The following is a 21,621-nucleotide window of genomic DNA, read 5'->3' as shown; positions in this document are numbered from 1 at the left end:
TTGTATAAAATGGTAAGCTAAGGGCCTCACCGAGGGCAGGCCTCGGAAACCCAGGTGTTCCCTGCAGCCGTGCCCGGGCCTATGCCACCCTCTGGCGGACACCGGGGCGAGGGCGCTGCTGTCAGCCGGCGGGGGGGGGACAAGCGGGGGTGAGCTGTCCGAGAGAACCGGCGGGGTGACCGGCAGGGCACATAGAGCCCTCGGCACCGGGGAGGGGGAGTTGCTAAGCTGCCGTTGTCACGGACCCCTCCTGGCTCATCTGTGGCTGAGGGGAGCCGCACGGGGCCGCAAGGACGGTCGGGGAGGTGGTTCGGCCCCTCTGCCGGTACGCTGAGGTGCGCGGTGCTCTGCCGCCTGTTAACAGCCGGTGACCCCGGGTCACGCGAACGCTAGCGAGGAAGAGCCCCCAGCGCCGGCCGCACAAGGGACTCGGCGGGGGACTTGCCGGCAGAAGCCCCTGCCCGGGGTGCCCGGGTGGCCTCCCCGCCGCCTCTGGGCAGCCCCACCGTCGCGGAGCGAAGCAGACGGGGTGCGGTGGGTCGTCCCTCCCCGCCCCAGCCGGTCCCCTGCCCTGGTGCGGAGCGGGGCGGAGGGGGTGGCGGCAGCTCTGTGACTCATGCCTGCGTCGCAGCAGATCAACCGGCGATTCACGCTTTTAAAAAAGCAAATCCGAGCACTTCTGGAAAAAAAGGTCATCTCGCATTAAATTCCGCGGCACGATTGGTATTCCGACGTCGTGTCTGGCTGAGTTTATAAGCAGCGGGTCGCTCTCAGGCTGGAGTCATCCTGCCTGCCTGGGCTCCCACAGTACCAGTGTCAGCTCGCGCCCTCGGTAAGTCTCCTCTAAACAGCATCCTATTTTTTCAGACCTTTGGGAACCTCTTTGAGAATCTGGAGCTTTTTTTCTTTTTCCTAAAATCGGTTTTGGTTGCTGTCATACCTACAGAGGGATAACGGGTATTTTAAGACAGCCAGAGCCTTAGACGTTGTGTTAACCTGTTACTTCACTTCCAGGCATTGTCTAGAGAATCTCTTCTGCTTTGTGGTTTTATTACAAAAGTGAAATACCTCTTTTCCATTGGAATCACTGATCCGTTGCGTTTACACGCGGGCGTAAATCCGCCCAGCAATGGAAATGAATCCCTAGCTACCGACTTGGAAAAAGCTAACAAAGGAAGCGTTCGTTCGTTACCGCAACCTTCATTTTCTGTACAAGGGGAATAAACCAAATCGCAGGTAGCTGCGAGGACAAAGAGGCGAGCGGGGCGCTGACCCGTCAAATTTCTATCAGTGACCCTGTATTGGTTATTGGAATGCGGTGTCGGCCAGGGAAGATCTGAACATCTGGCTAGGAGCGAGGACTGGTCCAGCACCCTCCTTCCCCAGACAGACATGCCTCCTCCTGCCATTTATGCCGCTGAAAGCAGCGCGAACGAGCGCTGTTTAGTGCTGAAGCTTGGGCTTGTCCCCGTTTGCTGAAACATGCGTGTGCAAATACACATTTGTGTGATGCCTGCTGTTGGACCTGGGCAAAACACGCATTTGTGGTGGCAGAGGTGTATCTGACAGTATTCCCTGAATGTTTAGCCAGGCGTGTGTCTGGGGCTCGGATGGTAACACACAGAAACGGGCTCCGTTTGGGACTGTAGGTCGTTTGGGCAGGTGATTTCGAAGCCCGCTTTGCACATTGGTCTCCGTCTGACGCGAGTCAGATAATTGCTTTGCTCGGCGGCTAGCGATATAATTGCGATAGACTTCATGCTCTGCTAAATCCGTCATTCAGGCTGGGGTGTGTGGGGGGAGCGCCTCGGCATCCAGAGGAGAGACGGGTTGGCTCTTGAGGCTGTCGAGGCATTTCTCCTTCCCGTCCCACCCCCGCCCGGGACCTGCGCGGCTGAGGCTGGGTTGCAGACCACCGCCCGCCTGCCCCCGGACGGGACTCCGGTGTGGTTCTGCGGGCGATCAGACTTCTAAACCTCCCTTTTCCTCCTTCCAGCAAATCCCATCCCTCGAAGGAATATCCGAGGAAACCTGGGCTCCGGGGACTGGTTCTTTACTGAAGGGATGGCTTCCTCCGCTCCCTCGTCCTCCAACGACGCTCCGGACCCCGCCCCGACTAACTTACGACCCACAAGTAGGTTTAAATATTTTCCTCGTTTAAAGTGTTTTGGAGGTTTCCTCCACCTAGGCTGGGAAAGACCAATTTCGAAACAAAACGATAAATCCGCGAAGCCCCTTTCTGTGCCCTTCAGCAAGGTGCGGAAAGTGTTCTACACAAAGAAACCATCTTCCTGGTGGGAGAGGGAGAGGTTGGTGTGGCGGATAACACGCTGGAAGGAAAAGCCCACCTCTACGGCCAGCTCTGCCTTTATCTTACAGACACATTTGAGAGATCTAAACTGTAAAATGAACCCCCCAGATGGCAAATCAGGATGTTGTAAGGGAGGTTGTGGAGAAAAGAATGAGTTAAAGGGCGAAGTGGCTTAAAGCGGCTGTTCCCCCCCTTATATTTTATAAATGCTAATGCTGCAGCTTCCTTTCAGCCTACGCTGAAGCCTGTAATCAAGCGAAATTTGGATGCTAATTGTAGCTTTTCAAAGCCTTTTGTTCCTAATTGCTTCGAATTCGCCTTGAGTTATTGAGGTGTGAGTGGGAAGCAGAGGCTGCTGCAGGTGGATAGAGAATCGGTTTATAGCCCCGCCAGGCAATTCAGACCGTCGCCTACTGAAAATAAAGAAAAAAAGAAGCTCGACGCTATAAAGCCTCGGAGACAAAGAGCGGGCAGCAGTATGAGAGGTTGTCAGGCACAGCAAAGCGGGGAATAGCTTTTACCCTGAAAGGGCTATGAGGCATGAGCATAGGGGCCGTTATGGTCATTATTCTGCAGCTGGAAGGAGCGAAGGAGGGGGCGAAAGGCAGCACAGGTCTTGTTCCGGGCGGGGTGTCGGGCACCGCTGCCGTCGGCTTGAGGTGTCACACACAGAAATCGAATTAAATGCAACGCGTCTAAACAGGAGATCGCAGCTGGGAGCAGCTCCCCACCCCACCCTGCCCTGCCCTGCCCTACCTACCCGCCCTGGCTCCCCGCCTCTGGGGGAGCAGCGCCCAGCCGAGAGGGCTCATCCGCCCGGCCTGCCCGTTCCTCCCCCCCACCCCCGCCGGGGACTCGGCAGCCGCCCGCCCCGGCTGCCCGGCCCCTGCCCAGCCCCTCTGTGTCGTCCCCTTTCACGCCCTGGCGCTCCCTCGGCTCCTGGACCCCGTCAGCGACACCACACACACGCCCCGGCAGCCCTCTCTGCTCCGCTGCGGCCACCGCCGACCCCACGGCTGCCCCTGCCAACCCCGCTGCTGCCCCAGGGCTGCAGGCGAGGGCCCGAAGAGGTTTGGTTGTGCCTTGTGCCGTGACCGACGCTCCTCCATCTCATCCCCGACCTTCGCCACCCACTTCTCCCAGTCTGGGCTGGGGCCGACCGGGACGTGACTGCCACACCGGCGCTGCCCCCTCCCAGGAGCCTCTCGGCGGCTTTTCCACGGCCATGCAGGGCCCACGGGAGAAGGGCTGCTGGCCCCGGGGCAGCCACACCGATGCCCGGGCCGGATCGCGGAGCATAGAGCTCTCCGGAGGAGGGGCCCGGCCGGGAGCATCCCTGGAGCTGCCGTCGACGGCTCGTCAGTCCGTCCGAGGTTTAGTCATGCAAGTCCGATCATGTAGTCAAATACTATTTTTCACCCAATTAATTCCTGAACTCTTTAGTGACCCCATTTCACGCCACTTTATTTTAAGCTGCCAGTTCCCTGGAGCCCCGCCAGTAAATTATTAGATGCTCAGGTCCCGGGTGCCTTTCCCTCTCGTTTCGGCGGGCCAGCCTGTCACCTCGCTGTCAGCTGAGCCTCAGCTGCCCCGCGTCCGGCACGCTCCGGCGCCGCCAAGCTTGGAAGCAGCCGTTCCTCACGGAGGGGCGGGGGCGGACGCCCCAGCGGAACGATTCTGTCTTCTCTTCCAGCTTACGACTCATGGTGCGGTGTGGCTCATGGGTGCACCAGGAAGATCGGGCTGAAGATATGCGGTAAGTCCGCCCGTGCCTCGCCGTACGGAACCCACCCCGCCGTGCTTCGCGCAGGGGCCCGCGGTCCTCCCTCCTCGGGTCGGGGCAGCGCCGGTGACCGGGCTCGAGCGCCCCCTGCCGGCCGCACGGAGGCCCGGGCCCCGCCGCTGGCACCGGCCGCCGTTCCCCTCTTTGGATTTGCTTTGGCCGAGGGCTTCCTTGTCCGCCACAGGAGGTTTGGCTGCGGACCCCGCCACCCCTCCTCTGTGTGTGTATGTGCAGGAGCCAGCCTGGGGCGGGGGAAGGGCAGGGCCCGTCGGGGAGGCTGGCGGCGAGGAACAAGCCGGGGGTTTGGCTGCCCCTCGCTGTCTGAAATTTTTCAGCCTTATCTGACTGGAAAATACGGATCTCCTGGGGGAAAAAGATTGAGAGCCTTATTAAAGAGCAATTCGTCAGCTTGCTGTGCTGGTAAGATAGCGCTGGCAGCCAGTCAGCGCGCAGACACTGAAATGCAGGAAGGAAAACAAATGCACAATCAGATCGCAACGTTATAGCAAGAGATTCATTTGCAGATAACAAGCTGTCTTCAGATTTCTCAGTAGCGCCTTCACTTTCAGAGACAGTCAAATCTTCAGTTTGTGACGGGCAGAATTGTTCCGCGTAGCCCTTGCCCCTTATGAATAGCGATTATTTCCCATTCTCTTTTGGGGGGTGGGAAATTAGTCCGTGGGAGAAACGGGCCTTTTTTCGAAGCCAAGATATATTTAAACCTCTTGCCCTACGTGCCTGAGTCGAAGCTCATTCGCTAAACATTTTGTTACCTGGAAGTTTGGACTGGAAAAGAACCAGGCTGGGAATGTTTAGCCCTGTGTCTATTAGCGATTTCATTGGTACCCGCAGGCGACATTAACGAGTAGTGGCTAAGTTCTATAAATAGCTCCTGATCCGGGTTTAATGGACCGTTTCACTACCAGCCTAGTCAGTGGCTGTAGCGATGGGCTTTTTCATCATCGTTTTAATTTAGCCCGGCAAGCAGAACTGATAAAGTAACGCACCGTTAGGCTTGTTCCGTGTTGCTAGACTACCAGGGTTATGGAGGGACAGAGCGGTTTCGCCCGGTGGACTCAAATACACTGCAAATGAAATATCCCACCATTTTGGATCTGAGTGTAGTAGAAGCAGTGTGATGGAGTTCAAAACAAGCAGGGCTGCTGTGGGTTTGGCTCTGGTTTCCCTTGCTGGCTGTTGTGGTTTTTTTTTCCCCCGCTGTTTTGCGCGAAGAGTACGCACATTAGTGATTGTGTATTGAGAATGATCACATTCGGTCGCGACCACTGGATTCGCTCGTCTGAGCCCTCCCACTTGAATCTGTAACACCTTCACAGAGAGGGAAGGTTGCCTTTGGTAAATAGATGAGACAAGCATTAAGGTTGCCAGGAACCCTAATTAAACATGCTAAACCAGTTGACGTTTGACTATTACAGATATCCCCTCGTCCTTATCTTTCATAAGGCATCATTCAGGACCTTAAATATGGCTCAGCCACAAAACTATAGTAAATCAGGCGCCTCGGAATTGTTCTTGCTGTGTGTATCACACAGAAATCGATTCATTTTAAACTAAATAAGGGTTGAGCTCAGCGACAAGGCAGGTCTTGAACAATGAGTCCGTTCTTCCACCTGTGTTGTATATTAGGGGGTTGACGTTTTCGGTAATTACATATCCAAGGTGTAAATTCTTCTCGAACTGACAGATTTGATTAGCTTTTTTACTTTCTGGTTGAAGGCCACTGTCTAGAAAGAACCCAGCCGCTGCCACACCCCCACGCTGCTCGTCTCTGCACATCCGCTTAAAAGGAAACATATTTTAAAGGGGTTTAATGAACTGTCACAGCACGCGAAGTACGGCCAGGTTTCCCCCTGTGCCTGGAGTTGCTCGCTACACCTTTCACTCCCACCCCAACAACTATTGCTGCTCTTTGGACCAATCCTGCTGGCATGTGTTCGGCGGCAGTGGAAATACTGGAAGTAGTAAAACTGCTCAGGTGCGTCTTCAGCTGCTCGGCCCGGGCAGCTGATGGTTCCCGGCTGAAGCGAGCAACGCAGGAAGAGGGATTTCAAAAGCAGCCATGTAGCTTAGAAACTCGGCTCCTCTGCGGAGTCAGTCGGATTTACGACGCTGAGGGCACCGGGGTCTCCTGCAGCTGCCACCGACGTGCACCGGCGCCGGGCGGGCCCATTCCTGCCGCGGAAGCTGGCTCGGCGCCCCCGCAGAGTTGCGAGGCTGAACTGAAGTCACGCCGGATTTGTGGTCACGCTGAAGACCGAGAAACCTCCTCACCAGCCTGTTTCAGTCGGCTTTTAAAAACTCGGCCTCTTAAAGCGGATCGCTAAGAATTCCTCTCTTTGGAGCTCCTGCGGGAGATGGAGGCTTCCGGGAAAGGCTGCGCTCCCCGCTGCTACAGGACAAGCAGCGCGGTTGCTGTTTCAGGAGCTGCTACTTGGTAGATCTCTCCTACACTGACCTTACTTTTCACGTGGGATACGGATGAAGGCGATTGCCGCGGCAGTCGGGGATCCCATCCCAAGAGGGCGGACTGCAGCGCTGCCCCACAGCCGGGCGCGGGTCTGCGCTGGGAAGCGGCCTCTATCTCAGGGGAAAAGCCAGGAACAGGAAGGTCCTCGCCGGGCTCCGCATGTACCGGAGCCTCCAGGTCCCTGAGGTACTGATGTGGCCGAGGGACCTGGGGGAGCACATATTATCCATGGTCGAGCAAGCCGGTGCCGGACGGCAGCAAGTTCCTCCTTCAGGGCTCTGGAGACGCCCCACTGTCGGGCGCGCACATCCGCGGTCTGATGGGTCCCGTGTGAAGCCGCTCCGAGCCCCAGCTGATCCCGCCGACGTCTGTACATAATAATGGGGCCGGGAGACCCCGAGGGAAGAACCGCCGCTAAGTCTTTTGGGCGAGGGATGAGCTCAGTGGCCCAGCGTGCTGCCACCGCTGCCTCCTTGGTGTGGCTCTGGTTAGGCCAGACCCTTCAGCGAAGCCCCGGCCTTTCTGAGGCCGAACCGGAGGCAGCTGCAGCAGTTCTCTGTTACCGAGGAGCTACACGCTCCTTTTCCACCGAAGCCTCCGAAGGATGCTTGTCTGCGCGCCGAGAAGGGCAGCGGTTGCGCGGCGGGGAGCTCTCCTGTGCTTGTGGTGGTCTCTTCTATAATTCTTCACGCTGAGCATCGCCTGCTGGAGCCTAAAAGACAAATGGAAAAAGCCAATTGAAGCCACAGGAGCTGGGGCAAGAGGATCCTGCCGGAATTCAGTCTAGACCGAACCTGCTTCCCTAGCACCCGGTCCTCCTAGCTGTTGGAGCTAGTGGTCACTTCAAGGGCCGTTAAAGCAGTAACAAACGTAATCGATCCTAGACACCTGCTCAACACGCAAGAAGAGAGTTTTTATTGTAAGTCGTATTCCTAAATGCATCGTAAAAAGAAACTAATCAGTAGATCAATACTTAAAGGCAAAATGTGGAACGTTCACTGAAAGATTGGGCTTGACAAACCTGCCTGTGAATTGCCCTCCCGGAGACGCATTTGGACTCCCTTTTGAGTAGGGACATGGGCCCAGCAGCTCAGTGTCCGGCTGCGGAGGTCCGCAGCCCCGGGTCGCTGTCGGGGCTCCGGAAGGTTGGAGCGTTTGGTTGGGAATCAGAGTGTGCTGGAGAGAAACAGCATCGCGGGAAGAGGGTGAACGGAGTTACGGCGTTGGTTTCCTTCCTCGTGAAGTTCTCTGGCAAATGTCCCCAGCGGCGACGAGCGTTGCTTTCAGTTGCTACTTGTTTTATAAGGAAAAAGGAGGCTGGCGCTGCCGTTCTGTCTCCTCCACACGTTCAGGCACGCTCGCTGCAGCCCGGGAAGTCAAAATCCGATGCCTTCGTTCATAAAGAAAAGCCCGACGCTATGCATTCTTTAATGGGCATGGGTTTAATGGGTCATATGCTGAAAACGAAATGTTCTCCCTGCCTTGTTAAAAGTGGTCTGGTCTCGTTACTCTCCACAAGCCTTGCGTGGCGCCCACCGCCCTATTTCTGGGGGTGAAGGGATTTATTTTTGCCGCTGCACATACAACAGCAGTTGTGATCGCCTCCTGGGCGCCAGGGCTGCGTCTCCGGTGAGAGTGGAGCTCCTGGCCCCTCGGGCGTGATCGGTCTTTGTACCACAGCATCTTTCCAGGTGGAAAATCCGTGTCTCCTGGGCACGTGCCGGTAGGTACGGATAGCGGGGAAGTGGTGTTGGTGAGTGCCGCACAGAGCTCTGGCGCTCTCAGGGCGGCTGCTCCGGAATGGCTGTTCCTTCTCCTGCCTTTTGTGCGTGAGTGCACGATGAGAACTGAAAGTGTCCCTGATTTTAATCATACATCATTGCCCCTGTTAGGTCCATAAACTTCGCCTGCAGGCTGAAATAGCATTGACTCATCCTGAACTCTCTTCCAGTGGCTGGTTACTGAAGTGGAATCTGTCTGATCGACTTAATAAGAATTTACCACTGCACTAAATGACGAAAATGGTTTTTTTTGCATGGCTGCGTTTTTGCAGTTGATGGCATTTTGAGCTCTCCCTCCTTGAGGCAAATAATCCCCATAAATACTCTTATTCCTGACCTCGTTAGTCAGATTCAGAGCCAACACCGCTTAGAAACGTTGTCTAGCGAGCTTTGGGTATTTCCAGACATGTTAGGAAGTGAGAAAACTCTGACCTGTGCACCTTGCAATAACAATGTAGGGTTCCTGCAAAGGACCAACAGCCTGGAAGACAAGAGCCGGATCGTCAGCTCTCTGAAGGAAAGGCAGTCCTCCAAGAGCCTTCTGGCGTGTGAGAAGGAATCCAGGTTCCGGCGCACCGAGACAGACTTCTCCAATTTGTATGCCAGAGGTAAACACTCCTCACAGTTTCTGCTTGCTCCAGCTCAGGCACGTCCCTTAGCAGTCTGTCCTCACCTCCCTTGGAAGCGTAGCCAGGTGCAGCCCGTGATTTAGCCTGGCTGTTTTTGAATGAGGCTCTGGGCGCCTGTTTGCTGACAGCCGCCCTGGAGATGTGTAAACGTTTCTTGAAATGCAGTTTCCCGTTATTGGAGCTGATCTCTCGCAGCTCAGCTCCAGCTGTTCCTCTGGGGTCATTCCAGATCTAGCCTCCGGGAGGAGAGTCGTTTAATATTGTGCTTCCTCCTCAGTAAAATAGCAGGGAAGCCGACTGTGATTGCTGGAACTGGACCAGGAGGGTGGGGAAGTGAAACGGATCCCTTCGCGGGTGGCGGGGGGAAGCGGTGCAGGAGAAGGGCAGTTGGGGTTTGGGTGCTTTTGCCCCCCTCACAGAGGTAGCATTGCAGGGCATACTCTTGCCAGGGTGCTTCGGAGGTGCACCGGCTCTTCCCGTAGGCAGCCTGGGCTCACCCTTCCCCACCGCGGACAGGGGCAGCACGCCGGGACAGCGGCGTGTTTCTTTTCACCGGGGAAGGAGCGGGGCAAAGCGCCCGCCCCGCTACAGCCCGCGTAGGGGCCGCGGCTGCCACCCAGGTCCTGGAAATCCTGCAGGGGGCAGAGGCAGTTTCATCTCCAGCTCTCGCTCCCAAAGCAGGCGCTGACAGCTGGTTTATCCCGTAGATTTGCTGCCCTCCAAGAATGGCGAGGAACAGACCATGCAGTTCCTGCTGGAGGTTGTGGACATCCTCCTCAACTACGTGAGGAAGACATTTGATAGATCCACCAAAGTGCTGGACTTCCACCACCCGCACCAGCTCCTGGAGGGCATGGAGGGCTTCAATTTAGAGCTGTCGGACAACCCGGAGTCCCTGGAGCAGATCCTGGTGGACTGCCGGGACACGCTGAAATACGGAGTGAGGACAGGTAGGTTTTCTCACGCTGGACAGCCTCTCCAGGGGCTTTTCTCTGGCCCACAGTAAAGGGAGCCCGCATTCTCTCCATGCCTTCGACTCTGCCTCCTTGGAGGCTCAGGCCCAGGGCTGTCTGCAGGCGCTTGAAAAGGTCTCTGCTCAGAAACTGAAGTTACTGATACTCCATCCATCCCCGGTGACCAGGGCTCAGTGCTGTTTGCAGAGCCCAGAAACAAGTTTTTAAGATGTAATCTCTTTCACTTGATGAAATGCGAGCTGTCTGTATCTCTGGGGAGCAATATCATTAGGTAAATGAGGGCATAAATGACACTGAATTTGCAGTTATGTTCACGAGACATTTAATGAAAAATAGACTGGAATGTTAGGAATCATCAATAAAAGGAACCCTGTGGATTTCAGCCCATTAGCCAGGAGCCCCCCAAGTCCAGGTGTTTCTGAATCAGATAGAAATGCCCCTTTATAATCTTTCGCTGGGTGAGCCGGGCTCTAGAGCAAAGTCTGTGCTCTTTCAGGTTCTTGGGCCTGAAATGTTTAATCATATATTAGCAAAAAGCTCGGCTGGCAAAAAGCCCTAACCAAGCATGTCGGGAATTGGAGCGGTAACGGAGTGGAGGCTGTGTCTGCCCTCCTCAGTCCTGCTCCAGCGCCTGAGGGCTGCTGAGCTCTGCCCGGCGAGCTGCCCTCTTCGGCGCTGCTCGGCTCGGCAAGTGCTGCTTGGGAGCTGTAGCGGTAGGCTTTTGTTTGCCCGCCTCTGGCCAGGCAGTTGTGGCTTATCCCGATATCTGTTCCCTGGAACTTTCTTGGGGCTGGCCGGACCCATCCCCCGGAGCTGAGGTACAGGTGTCCGGTCTCTCATAAGCTCTGTTCAAAGCAGCCCCTGGTGCAGCTTTAAAGGAGAGCTGCCCGGGCCGTGTGATGGCCCAGGACACACACCCTGGCTTCCCGGGCTCACGTTCTCTGTCCGGGCTAATCTCCCCCTGAAGCCAGCGGACCTGAGTCTGCTGCCCAGCCTCAAGAGACGGCAGGCTCGTTGACGGCTTTGGGGGTGTCAGCGAAATGTCAACTTCCCAAACTGCGTGTCATGGTGAGGGAGGGAAGTGGTATCTGTGGGACCAGCCCTGAACTGCTTGGCTCCCGGGATAAGAGCAGCCTGGCCGCTTCCCCCCGTCCTCCCCATGTCCCACAGTTTCCTTGGCAACATCCCGTTCAGGTTGCGCCGGGACGTGGCAGCGCCGGCAGGCTCACGCTTCCAAAAGTCCCTTCTGACATCGCTGGGAGCAGAATTGCATTTATTTCTTTATGTCAAATGATGCTGATGTTCCCCATGATGAGCCAGATGCGACGTGACAGGGTCCCTCCGGGCGTCGAGCGCTGACCCCGCGCTCGGACTGGGCTGTCCCCAGCATGTCATCTGCATGTCGTTTCCCAAGAGAGCTGAGGCGAGGGCTAAATCATGACAGTTTCCTCCTCCCCTCTAAGGCTCAGCAGGGGACCGGCTCCTCCGCACCCCTCCTGTACCAGGCAGCCTCTGTACCAGCTCTGAGACTTCCCATTTCTCCCTATTCAGATGCAAATGATCCCAGCCCCCGCAAACTGTCACTTCCAAATACACCCTCCGCTTGTCTCCCTCTGACAGCTCGATTTCCCGGTCGGGACGGGCGGCTCTGGAGTTGGGCTAGCCCTTGCACGGGTTCTGAAGGTGTTCACGGGCTCAGTCGGCTCCTGGGTGCTGTCTTTTAATTTAAACGCTAATGATTCCATACAGGAGCTCCTGCCCAAGTGGCTTTTCAAGTTCGGAACAAGACCGTTAACTGTCTCCCCGTAAGCAGGACTTGTTTTGAAAACCTCGCTACGAGTGTGTCACAACTGCAAAGCTATCGTTTGTGTCAGAATGGTTGGACGCTTTAACTCTGAAACCTGACATTTACCGGTGGAGTTGCTCTAAGTTGCTCTCAATTCTGTTTGCAGGTCATCCTCGCTTTTTCAATCAGCTCTCCACAGGGCTGGACATCATTGGCCTGGCCGGGGAGTGGCTGACATCGACTGCTAATACGAACATGTAAGCAGTATCTTCTTGTCAGCGTCTTTGAGCTGTGCTCGCTGGGGCTGCCAGCTAGCATGGTAGATGTGCATTGTCACAGACCTGTGTGATTTTCTTCTGTAAGTGACAGTTGCTGCGTCTTCAATAAAAGCATCTCCTATTTTTCTTAATGTGGCAGCAATGCAGTGAAAACTGTTCAATAAAGGTGAGCGGTTTCACATTTCTGATCAACAGAAATGCAAATATCCCAGAACACATGGTAAGTTAAATATAATGATTCTAATATAATCACATGAAATGATTTTTCTTCTATTGGACCAATCTTCTTTATTCTTTCCTGATTTCTTGTTAAAGCTTTGTCTCTAGACTAGAGTAATTCTGCAGCTTCTGGGTGTCTTCAAAAGGATTTAAAATGTACCATTGAAAATTGATTTGATGATAATGAAGGAACTAGTCTAAGATTTATTAAAATTGTATATAAATAGATAAATGGAAGTATTAAAAAGTTAAATTTTACATCTAGAACATAATAATGAGGCCTAGAACAACCTGGTCTAGTCAAAGGTATCCCTGCTCATGGCAGGGGTGTTTGGAACTAGATGATCTCTAAGAGCCCTTCCAAGCCAAACCATTATATGATTTTATGAGTCTCAGAAACTTTCCCTAATTTTTCTTGACCTCAAAATGAATGAAAGCTAGATGTAAATGTAATGTATTATGCTGATTTTTTGCAGAGTGTAATTAAAAAAAAAACCCACACCACCAAACACAAAAAAACCTAGCCAGTTTTTATTTATATATTTAATTATATTTGTACATGCTAAAAAATATGATCAGAGTCCAAATACTTGGTCAGGTAACAGATTGCTCTGTTTTAGTCCTGTATTGGATGTGTTTTAACTCTAAAGCTGTCTCTGTATTGTTTGTTGCTAATTGGCTGAACACAGGAAAAGTATCTGCAGATGGGGAGGACAATAATATTGTCACTGGCCCATCCATAAGTATAAGGTTCATTAAATATAGTTGATTACTAGCAGCTCTGTGTAGATGATAAGCTGTGCTTGTTTTGTGACAATAGCAATATAAAAAAAATACAGAAGGTCCTCCAGCCAAAACTAGCTTGCTCTTCATAATCCTCTTCTCAGTTAGTTCTCTGGTCACTAAAAATTGGTATGGGATATTCAGATTTAAAAGTTGATTGGGAAGAAACCCCGGCAATATATATTGTAATTGTAAAACAAGTTTTGCAAAGTGCTTTAAAGTGTGAAAACAAATCTGATTATATTTCTAAAAGAAAACTGATTATATATTGTCCCTCCATGACTAAAACATACTTCAGGGCATGTCACTTTTTGCAAGCCCCTTTTTTTTTGACTTAGTCATCCTAGCTTAGTTATCCTTTTGTAATCAATTGTACAAATCCAATAGTACATAATGGAACTCAGCTACATGGCAGACTGTGGTTGTATTATGAAATATTGACATCATTATTAAGAAAATTGAACGCACTTCTGAAGAGTAACTTCTCTTTTTAAAATGAGGTCACTTTTTCCGGTTTGGTTTAAAAAGTGAACTGATAAATAGCTAGTGTTGTAAAGCTGGTTTCTGATACATTTATACTTATCTTGCATGTATCTTAAAAATGCTTCTCTAGAGTATGAAAATCAAGTATCTGTTTGCTTGTATGAGGTATAGCCAATGCAATATAATCATAGAATCGTTGACTAGTTAGGGTTGGAAGGAACCTTAAGGTCATCTAGTTCCAACCACCCCTACCATGTGCTGGGACACCTCACACTAGACCTTGCCGCTCAAGGCTCTGTCCAACCTGGCCTTGAACACTGCCAGGGATGAAGCATTTATCACTTCTTTGGGCAACCTCTTCCAGTGCCTCACCACCCTAACAGTAAACAATTTTTCCTTATATCCAATCTAACTTCCCCTGTTTAAGTTTTAACCCGTTACCCCTTGTCCTACCACTACAGTCCCTTAATGAAAAGACCTTCCCCAGCATCCTTATAGGCCCCCTTCAGATACTGGAAGGCTGCTGAAGTCTCCACGCAGCCTCTTTTACCTCTTAATGCATCCTCTCTTTTTTTTTTCAGCAAACCAAGGTCAACACGATATGATTTTAAATAACACAGTAATTGCAAGTAAGATTAAAGCAAGATGTCGTAAAATATGATTCTAAGAACTGACAGAGAAGGTTATTAAAAATAGCCAAATCATCTCTGTGAGCTCTGGGAAACATATTATTTGTTTTGACCACTGTTCCAGCACAGAAAAGCAAGTTCTGACCTTTACCTAGAAACTGTTGTACCCTTTTTCATTTAACACAAGTAAGTAACATTAACACTGGATTATGGTAGGGAATATTATCCATTTGCCTTTTTTTCTTTCTACCCATAAGCATTACTTAAAACATTAATGAACAATTAAAAATATATGTTTTGAGTACTCAAAACACCTGTACTCTGTTTTTTAATTGCATTAGGGAATGTTACTTAAATGTCACTGTGAAGATAATACATTAAATAAAACATAATAAGCTTCCCCCATTGACTTGGAAATAATGTATCAATGTGCTATTTATAGCTCAATCACTAATCAGAAGCCCTTCAGGGTGGAAATTTCCTAAGTTGCTGTTATTCACCCAGCTCTAGGGATCTGTAGTCCAGGGCATTTGCTCACCATGCAGCAGTCAGCTGAGTTAGAAAGCAATATTATGTGGAAGTTCTCTATGCCCACTGTTAGCTGAGCTGAGAACATTATGTTGGTGTTTTCAGTATAAAGCATTTGTGCTTATTAAGATGTAACATAAGAAAATGATGTAAAATACTTTATGTTTATTCGCAGAATGCTTTTTGCATACTGACAAACAGGAGAACAGGTAGCTAGTATGATTTGGCCAGGTAAAATTGTTTGGCCTTTACATTAGAGCAGAATTAAGATAGCAGTGCCCGCTACCAGAAGATCTGTTCATTTATTCTTTTAGTAAAGAGCTGAAACTCACAACTGTTTTAGTTAACTCATAATAATACCTGAAAAGGTTGTAACAGTACAAAAAATCTAGTCCTCATTTTTTGTCAGAATAGGTTCTAAAGTCAGACAGTTTCTTCCAAGCCAAGCACATTTTCTGTGTTTAACTGATTCTTTCAAAATCATTTAAGTTTAAAGCAAATATGTCAAATTGAACTTTAGCAAGATGTGATTTTAAAAATCATAGTGGCAATCTAATATAGCTGCATTGGCCTTATTTATAATCATCTGCAGTCTTCTTTTGTTTCTTTTTCAGTGTTTGGAGACTCAGAAAATAATTGCATAATAAAACAAATAATGCTATTTCACTTGGTTGTGGGTATATTCAAAATTCCCTGTGAATTCTTCATATTTTATATACAAAAAACTTATTTAATATTACATGTTTTTTTTGTACAAGCCTTGAAGTCTTCTGGGAAGTAAGTAAAAATCAGTATGCAAGGTCTCAGGGCAAAAATCAAAATGTGTTTAAACTGGTGGAAAAATATCCCCTTGACTTAAATATGTCTTGTATTAGGCTGCAGTGATCCAGACACCACCGAATTCCTGTTGAATTCACCTGGTCATTCTGCCTAAATTAAGACTGGAATCTGTCCCAGTCTTGGGACCATTGTTTGCAGACACCAACTAGTTTATTGGCAGCCCTAAATTCCAGACCAGTTGTTCAGCTGCCTGTGTCAGACAGTTCTAATGGTAATACAAGTAAATAAGAGACATTTTGGCTTCTGAAAATAGCAGTTGCAACAATTAAATTGCAAATGCAGTTTAAACTTAAAGGAATATTTTAAGAATAGTGGAGGATTTTCTCTGATGGACTAAGGACATGTAAGGGTTGAATTAAAAATTAATATTCTAACTAACCAGTGTAGCTGTAAATAAAATACAAGCTTTTCAGACACATGTTCCCTTCTTCATATCACTTCTTCTTGAAGTTTGTCAGACCTATCTGTAAAATATCATTTTAACATTGGAGAGACAACACGTGTGTTTTGGGCAAAATTGTTCAAGTGGAGGACATCAATCAGATCCAGAGTGTCAGGGTGTCATGTTCTTACAGATTCCTTTGGAAATCACAGGTTGCTTGCTGAGTTTCTCCCTGCTTCCTTTCCTCCCCTCCCCTCCTTTTTTACTTTTTTTTTCCCTTGGTATACACAGCAAGCAGAGTTTGTTTACAACAGCAGCAATTTATCCATGTACCTTGAGGACCAAAAATGGTTGTATGGTTGTCACTTTCCATCCATGCATCTCTCTGTGACATCAGGGCATACCAGACCACGCAATGGTTTTGCCCTCATTAAGTGGATACAATAGTTGACTGCTGACTTGTTTTTAGTAATTGGTAATTAGAAAATCATCATTTATAATTACTCTCGACAGTTATCGATCACATGGTATTGTAGAAATAAGTTGTCCTTGGAGATAGTCAACAGAATAAATCCACATAATTAATTGTATTTAGACTTTGAAGCCCTAGTTCAATACTTCTAATTACAGTTGTGTTTAGCTCAGCAAAGTTCACTGTTTTCATAAGAATTTGGCAGTATATTATTCCACAAGTGTGGAATTGGCACTTTGAGAAACAAATGTTTTACAGTACAATCTTGTACAACAATCAGCAGCGCTATGATGGTGATTGCTATACCAGAACATCAATTTATAAGAAAACTTATAGGAATCTGAAGAATTTTCAAAAAGAATCATAGACTAGGAATTTATTGTGGTTTTTAGAATCTCTATTTAATTCTGTTTGGTTGGGTTTTTTTTTCTTTATCTGTGCAGGTTCACCTATGAAATTGCCCCTGTTTTTGTCCTCATGGAACAAATAACACTTCGAAAGATGAGAGAGATTATTGGATGGTCAAACAAAGATGGCGATGGAATATTCTCACCTGGTGAGTTTTTGTTCTCTGTTTTGGTCATTCAACTAAAACTTCAGAAGTTAAAATAAGCATAAGCAGTTTCTGAATGCTCATGATATCTGTAACACAAAAGAATGTGTCATATGTTTAGACGTAGGAATACTTTGTTTAAACATCCCACAGGAAAGTTGGGGAAAAAAACATCTTTGAGTATGGCTATGTAACATGGCTGGTCAACATTTTAACACTTGACTACAAGCTCTGGTATATAGTTAAGCATTTAAACACCCTTTATTTTGGACTGATTTTCTGGAGGTGCTGAGCAACCATGATTCCTGCTGGTCAATAGCTCTTGGGAATCATGTGCTGACTTCTTTGGTTAGTGAGGATTTGAGCTTACAGTCAGAAAAATATTCTGACTGCCTGTGACATGGTATCTGGGACATCATCTGACTGAATTCACAAGTGTGATTCTAATATGAAGAACCAAGATAAAGTGTCTTACCATGAAGGTGGTACAAAGGCAGTCAGCAGCAACAGAAAAGCCTGGTAAACCATGTGGAAGTCCTGGGCCCATGTGTAGACAGTGTGGGTGCCCATCACAGCTTCAGATTTCTGGATATGGTGTAGGAGGGACACCATCCTATTTCAGAGGAAGAAGGACAGTTCCACATCCTTTTGGAACAGCCCACATAAAATCCAGGAATGCACACTTGCTTGGTCTTCAGTCCCATCTGCTAAAAACGTACAGATGTTTCTCAGTGTTTTTGTGGATGAAGAAATATTAGAGGAAGAAATTATCCTAGACTTTCTGGATGAGATTCATCTTACCAAATCTTGAGGTCTGTATTGTGGAACTGAGCTAATTTTCCTGGGCAATTTTTAGCAGTGAAGCAAATGAAATAGATGCTTTCCCTCAGTTCAGATTCTTCAAAAGTCATTGTCAAATTCAGATTAGCTGAATCATAGCCTGAAAAGCATCAAAGCGTCGCTTTCCCTTAACCAACTGTAAGGAAAGCTTGGCTGTAGAAATACAATTTTGAGGCATCTACTTTATATTTACAGTGAGATAGCATAAATCCATCCAGTATGCAACATTTCTTCATTCTCAGACAATTTGATAAGTTCCTGTTATTCCTGCTAGCAAGTTGTCATGCAAAAGCAGCACAACGAAAGCTAAACTTTCTAGGAATGTGTTGCAAAATGTTAGTAGTAAAAAGAGATCATGAATAGGAAATTCTGACTCTCAGTGTGACTTTCTAGAGACAGATGACCATGCATTTCATAGATTTATTTTTTCATAGTTCACTACCAATTTCACTGCATAATGCAAATGAGACTTGTATGTCTTTGGTCTAATACGCATTTTTTCTCATTATCACTACTTTATTATTCATTCACGTATTTACTCACAGGAGGCGCAATCTCCAACATGTACAGTATAATGGCCGCACGCTACAAGTATTTCCCTGAAGTTAAAACCAAAGGCATGGCTGCAGTCCCTAAACTCGTTCTCTTTACCTCAGAACACGTGAGTTTCATACACTGCTAATTCTTAATTTATTGCTGTATGTTGTGAAGATACTTCATCATTAAACAACCACTCTATTAAATGTGTGTATGTTTTGCTGCAGAGTCACTACTCAATAAAGAAAGCCGGAGCTGCACTTGGATTTGGAACGGACAATGTGATTTTGATAAAATGCAATGAAAGGTAGGATGAATGCTAAGGTTTTGATACATTAAATGTGTTCATCTGTTAAATTTGTTGTAGTGGGCTTAAGAACTGATTCAGTACAGTATGCCAAGTCGCTAATGGCCTGTTGAGAAAACACTATAAAATTATTTCAACTGTAGCTAGTATTTCTATATGCAGTCTTTAATTCTCTTTATCTTTCTCTTTCTGTAATCATTACAGAGGCAAAATAATACCAGCTGATTTGGAAGCAAAAATTTTGGAAGCAAAACAAAAGGTCTGTGGCTTTAAAATCCAGTGCTTACATGCTTGGCTTAGTAAAAGTACTTCTTCCTTTGAAGGTTCAAGGTTAACATTAAAAGCGAAAATTATAATGATATAAATATTATAGTAATATTTTTAGCTGCTTAATTATACATCACATATTGATTAGGGAACTATCTGTATGTCTTGCTAAGGTTTCCATTTGCTGTTTAAAACCAACATATTTTAAACTCTTGAGCCACATCTGTATTTCTGACTTCTAGAAATAACTTTGTATGGAAACATATTAAAAAAAGTATGAAAACTAACAAAACTAAACATGAAACTAAACCTACTTTTACCCAAACTTTAAAGTTTAGCCAAAATCATGAAAGACTCTATTGAAGTCCTAAAAATGCCCATAGATTTCAAGTATGAGGTTGCAGGGTTAGTAAAATATAGCCAGTAAGTTTATTTTTATTGAGACATTATTGTTAATTCCTTAATTGATGCAATGTAAAATCCTTTAATTTTGTGTAAACCCACCAAAGTTAGAGCAGTCAAGGTTACTATTATTTTATTTCTTAACTTCTTTACATTTGGGCACTCTATGAAATTGCAGTTCACGTTTATTTAATCTAATTCAAAATTGTCTCACATGGATCAGATAGTTCCGCATTTATTGCTTTTGGTTTGGACTGCTTTGTTTTGATTTGTTCTGTTTATTAGATAAAGGCTAAAGGAATAATTTCAAGCCTTCAAATCACAACTTGCATATCACAATTAATTTTCCTTTTTATGACTGTAAAATCTCAACTTTTCTTGACTGTTCCTGGTCTTCTACTGAAATGTTTGAATCTTTTTACTGAAGGAAATTAGACAAAATAATATTCTTTACCTTCTGACTGGTTAATTTTGTGATGTTACAGTACAATAAACCCAGAGATTTTTTCTACCACATATACAACTTGTTAGTTTCTACTGTTGCTTATATTTAACTTTCACATGGGAAGAAAAGCACTTTTAGGCTGGAAAATGGGATACAAGTGTTTCACATTTTTTCCTGAAAGAGGCTGAATTTTGTATTTAATGTTTTCATTTTTATTGTAGGGATACGTTCCCCTTTTTGTAAATGCAACTGCAGGCACAACAGTATATGGAGCCTTTGATCCAATACAAGAGATTGCAGATATATGTGAAAAATATAACCTCTGGCTCCACGTAGATGTAAGTAACTAAATGAAGTGCTATTCAGGCAAAAGAGGATTTTTATTTACATATGTTTTGTCCTGAATTAAAGTTTATTTTTATTTATTACTAGATCCTGGGTAAATTAAAATATGGCAGGGGGGTTGGAACTAGATGATTTTAAGGTCCTTTCCAACCCTAACTATTCTGTGATTCTATGATTCTGTGTTAGGCTTTTCCAAAACAATAAGTCTTCTCTTGTTTCTCTCTCTTCCAGGCTGCCTGGGGAGGTGGACTCTTAATGTCCCGAAAGCATCGTCATAAATTAAATGGAATAGAAAGGTACTACATGATGCTTATTTGTAATACTATTATTAAAGTACTTTCATAAGATAAATGTCACCTCACAAATTCATCAAAAGATGAATTTGCTGCATTAAGTTTAAACACCAAATTAGACAAAAGCAAGACAGACGGGGAAGGTTCACACTAGGAAGACTGAAACAATGCTACAGAAGAAAACAGTGATGTACAGAGGAGTGAAAGGTAAGTTTTCAGCAGATTTGAAGGAGGACAAGGATATCGCTTGGCAAAAAGGAAGGGAGGTTGTTCTATGAATAGCTTTGAAAGGGCCATAAGTCTAGGATTAGACGAAGGAGAATTTGAGGAAAAAGTGTGAGAGCTAGACAGTGTCTGAAATGTAGGGAAGGTGTTTGAGTGTGAATACATGTGATAGGAACACATGACATGGTGGGAATTGGTAGAGATTCTCCCCTGAAAGATGTTTGCAGTTGTTTCCAGAAAATAACATCTATGTTCTGTTTGAAAATGTAAATGAAAGTTTATATATATGTATATATATGCTTGCTTTTGTATTGCTTGTATATATACACACACACAAAATCATACATGTGTGTACAACAAAGAGAGTAACACATGATAGAGGCTGAACTAGCAGCAATTTTTAGGCAAATTACAGTACCTATGAGGCTGGAAAGGACTATGATAGCACCGAACTGGTACAGTTCTACTGTGCCAGTCAGAGGACTGAGGGAACTTACAGGGAGGCCACGAAGTCACAGATACTCACTGTGTTGCAGGGCACAGGGCCGTATGAATTGGTGCCAGGTAGGGATTCCACAAAACAAGCAGGAAGCTCTTGTAGAGGCCAGAGTGAAATCTGCAGAAAAGAGTGCATGTTTGCCCCCAGGCAAGTAACCCAGGTTACCAAGATGCCCACTGAGACCAGAAGTCAGCCTAAATAATTAATTGAACCAAATTTAAAAAGGCAAAGCATTTGTATTGGAAGTGAAAGCAGAGTGTGAGTGTGACCCTCCTCCCTTGCCCCAGGCCTTACAATTCAGGCTTAGAAGTCCCATGTGTAGTCTTTGGCACAGTTGTTCCCATATCCAATGATGACAAGGCTGTAGACTGTAGAAGTGTTTATAACCCCATGGGTGTGTTTCTCTAGATTTCCTCTGAAACCACTCTATCGTAAAAGACTGCCTGTCTGAATAACAATCAGACAAGCAATGAAGAACCAGAAGCATAAGATCTTTCCTATCATTGCAGGTGCCAGCTTCCAGGGAAGCAAAAAAAAAAGAT

At 47.1% G+C, this 21,621-nt stretch overlaps 1 protein-coding gene across 2 annotated transcripts in view; it reads left to right on the top strand.

Annotated features, from left to right (window-relative positions):
- The first annotated feature begins 275 nt into the window (after window positions 1-275).
- GAD1 (glutamate decarboxylase 1) overlaps window positions 276-21,621 on the top strand; it is a 33,671-nt gene continuing 12,325 nt past the window's right edge. The window contains exons 1-12 of one of the 2 annotated variants that reach the window (XM_062604786.1): window positions 276-832; window positions 1,997-2,134; window positions 4,005-4,067; window positions 8,822-8,971; window positions 9,700-9,942; window positions 11,919-12,009; window positions 16,810-16,922; window positions 18,305-18,420; window positions 18,524-18,603; window positions 18,808-18,862; window positions 19,939-20,055; window positions 20,294-20,358. In XM_062604786.1, the coding sequence (XP_062460770.1) occupies window positions 2,065-2,134; window positions 4,005-4,067; window positions 8,822-8,971; window positions 9,700-9,942; window positions 11,919-12,009; window positions 16,810-16,922; window positions 18,305-18,420; window positions 18,524-18,603; window positions 18,808-18,862; window positions 19,939-20,055; window positions 20,294-20,358 (1,163 nt within the window). In that variant the 5' untranslated portion in view covers window positions 276-832; window positions 1,997-2,064. Of the gene's footprint in view, window positions 833-1,685; window positions 1,708-1,996; window positions 2,135-4,004; window positions 4,068-8,821; window positions 8,972-9,699; window positions 9,943-11,918; window positions 12,010-16,809; window positions 16,923-18,304; window positions 18,421-18,523; window positions 18,604-18,807; window positions 18,863-19,938; window positions 20,056-20,293; window positions 20,359-21,621 lie in introns of those variants that run through there. The other variant, XM_062604787.1, reaches the window with a different exon arrangement.

This window comes from Pezoporus occidentalis, unplaced genomic scaffold, assembly GCF_034315485.1.
Source record: "Pezoporus occidentalis ecotype Australia unplaced genomic scaffold, CSIRO_AGI_Poc_V1 ctg88, whole genome shotgun sequence".
Classification (NCBI taxonomy): Eukaryota; Metazoa; Chordata; class Aves; order Psittaciformes; family Psittacidae; genus Pezoporus; species Pezoporus occidentalis.
Note: the sequence above shows the minus strand (reverse complement) of the source record. Positions and strands in the feature narration are given on the sequence as shown.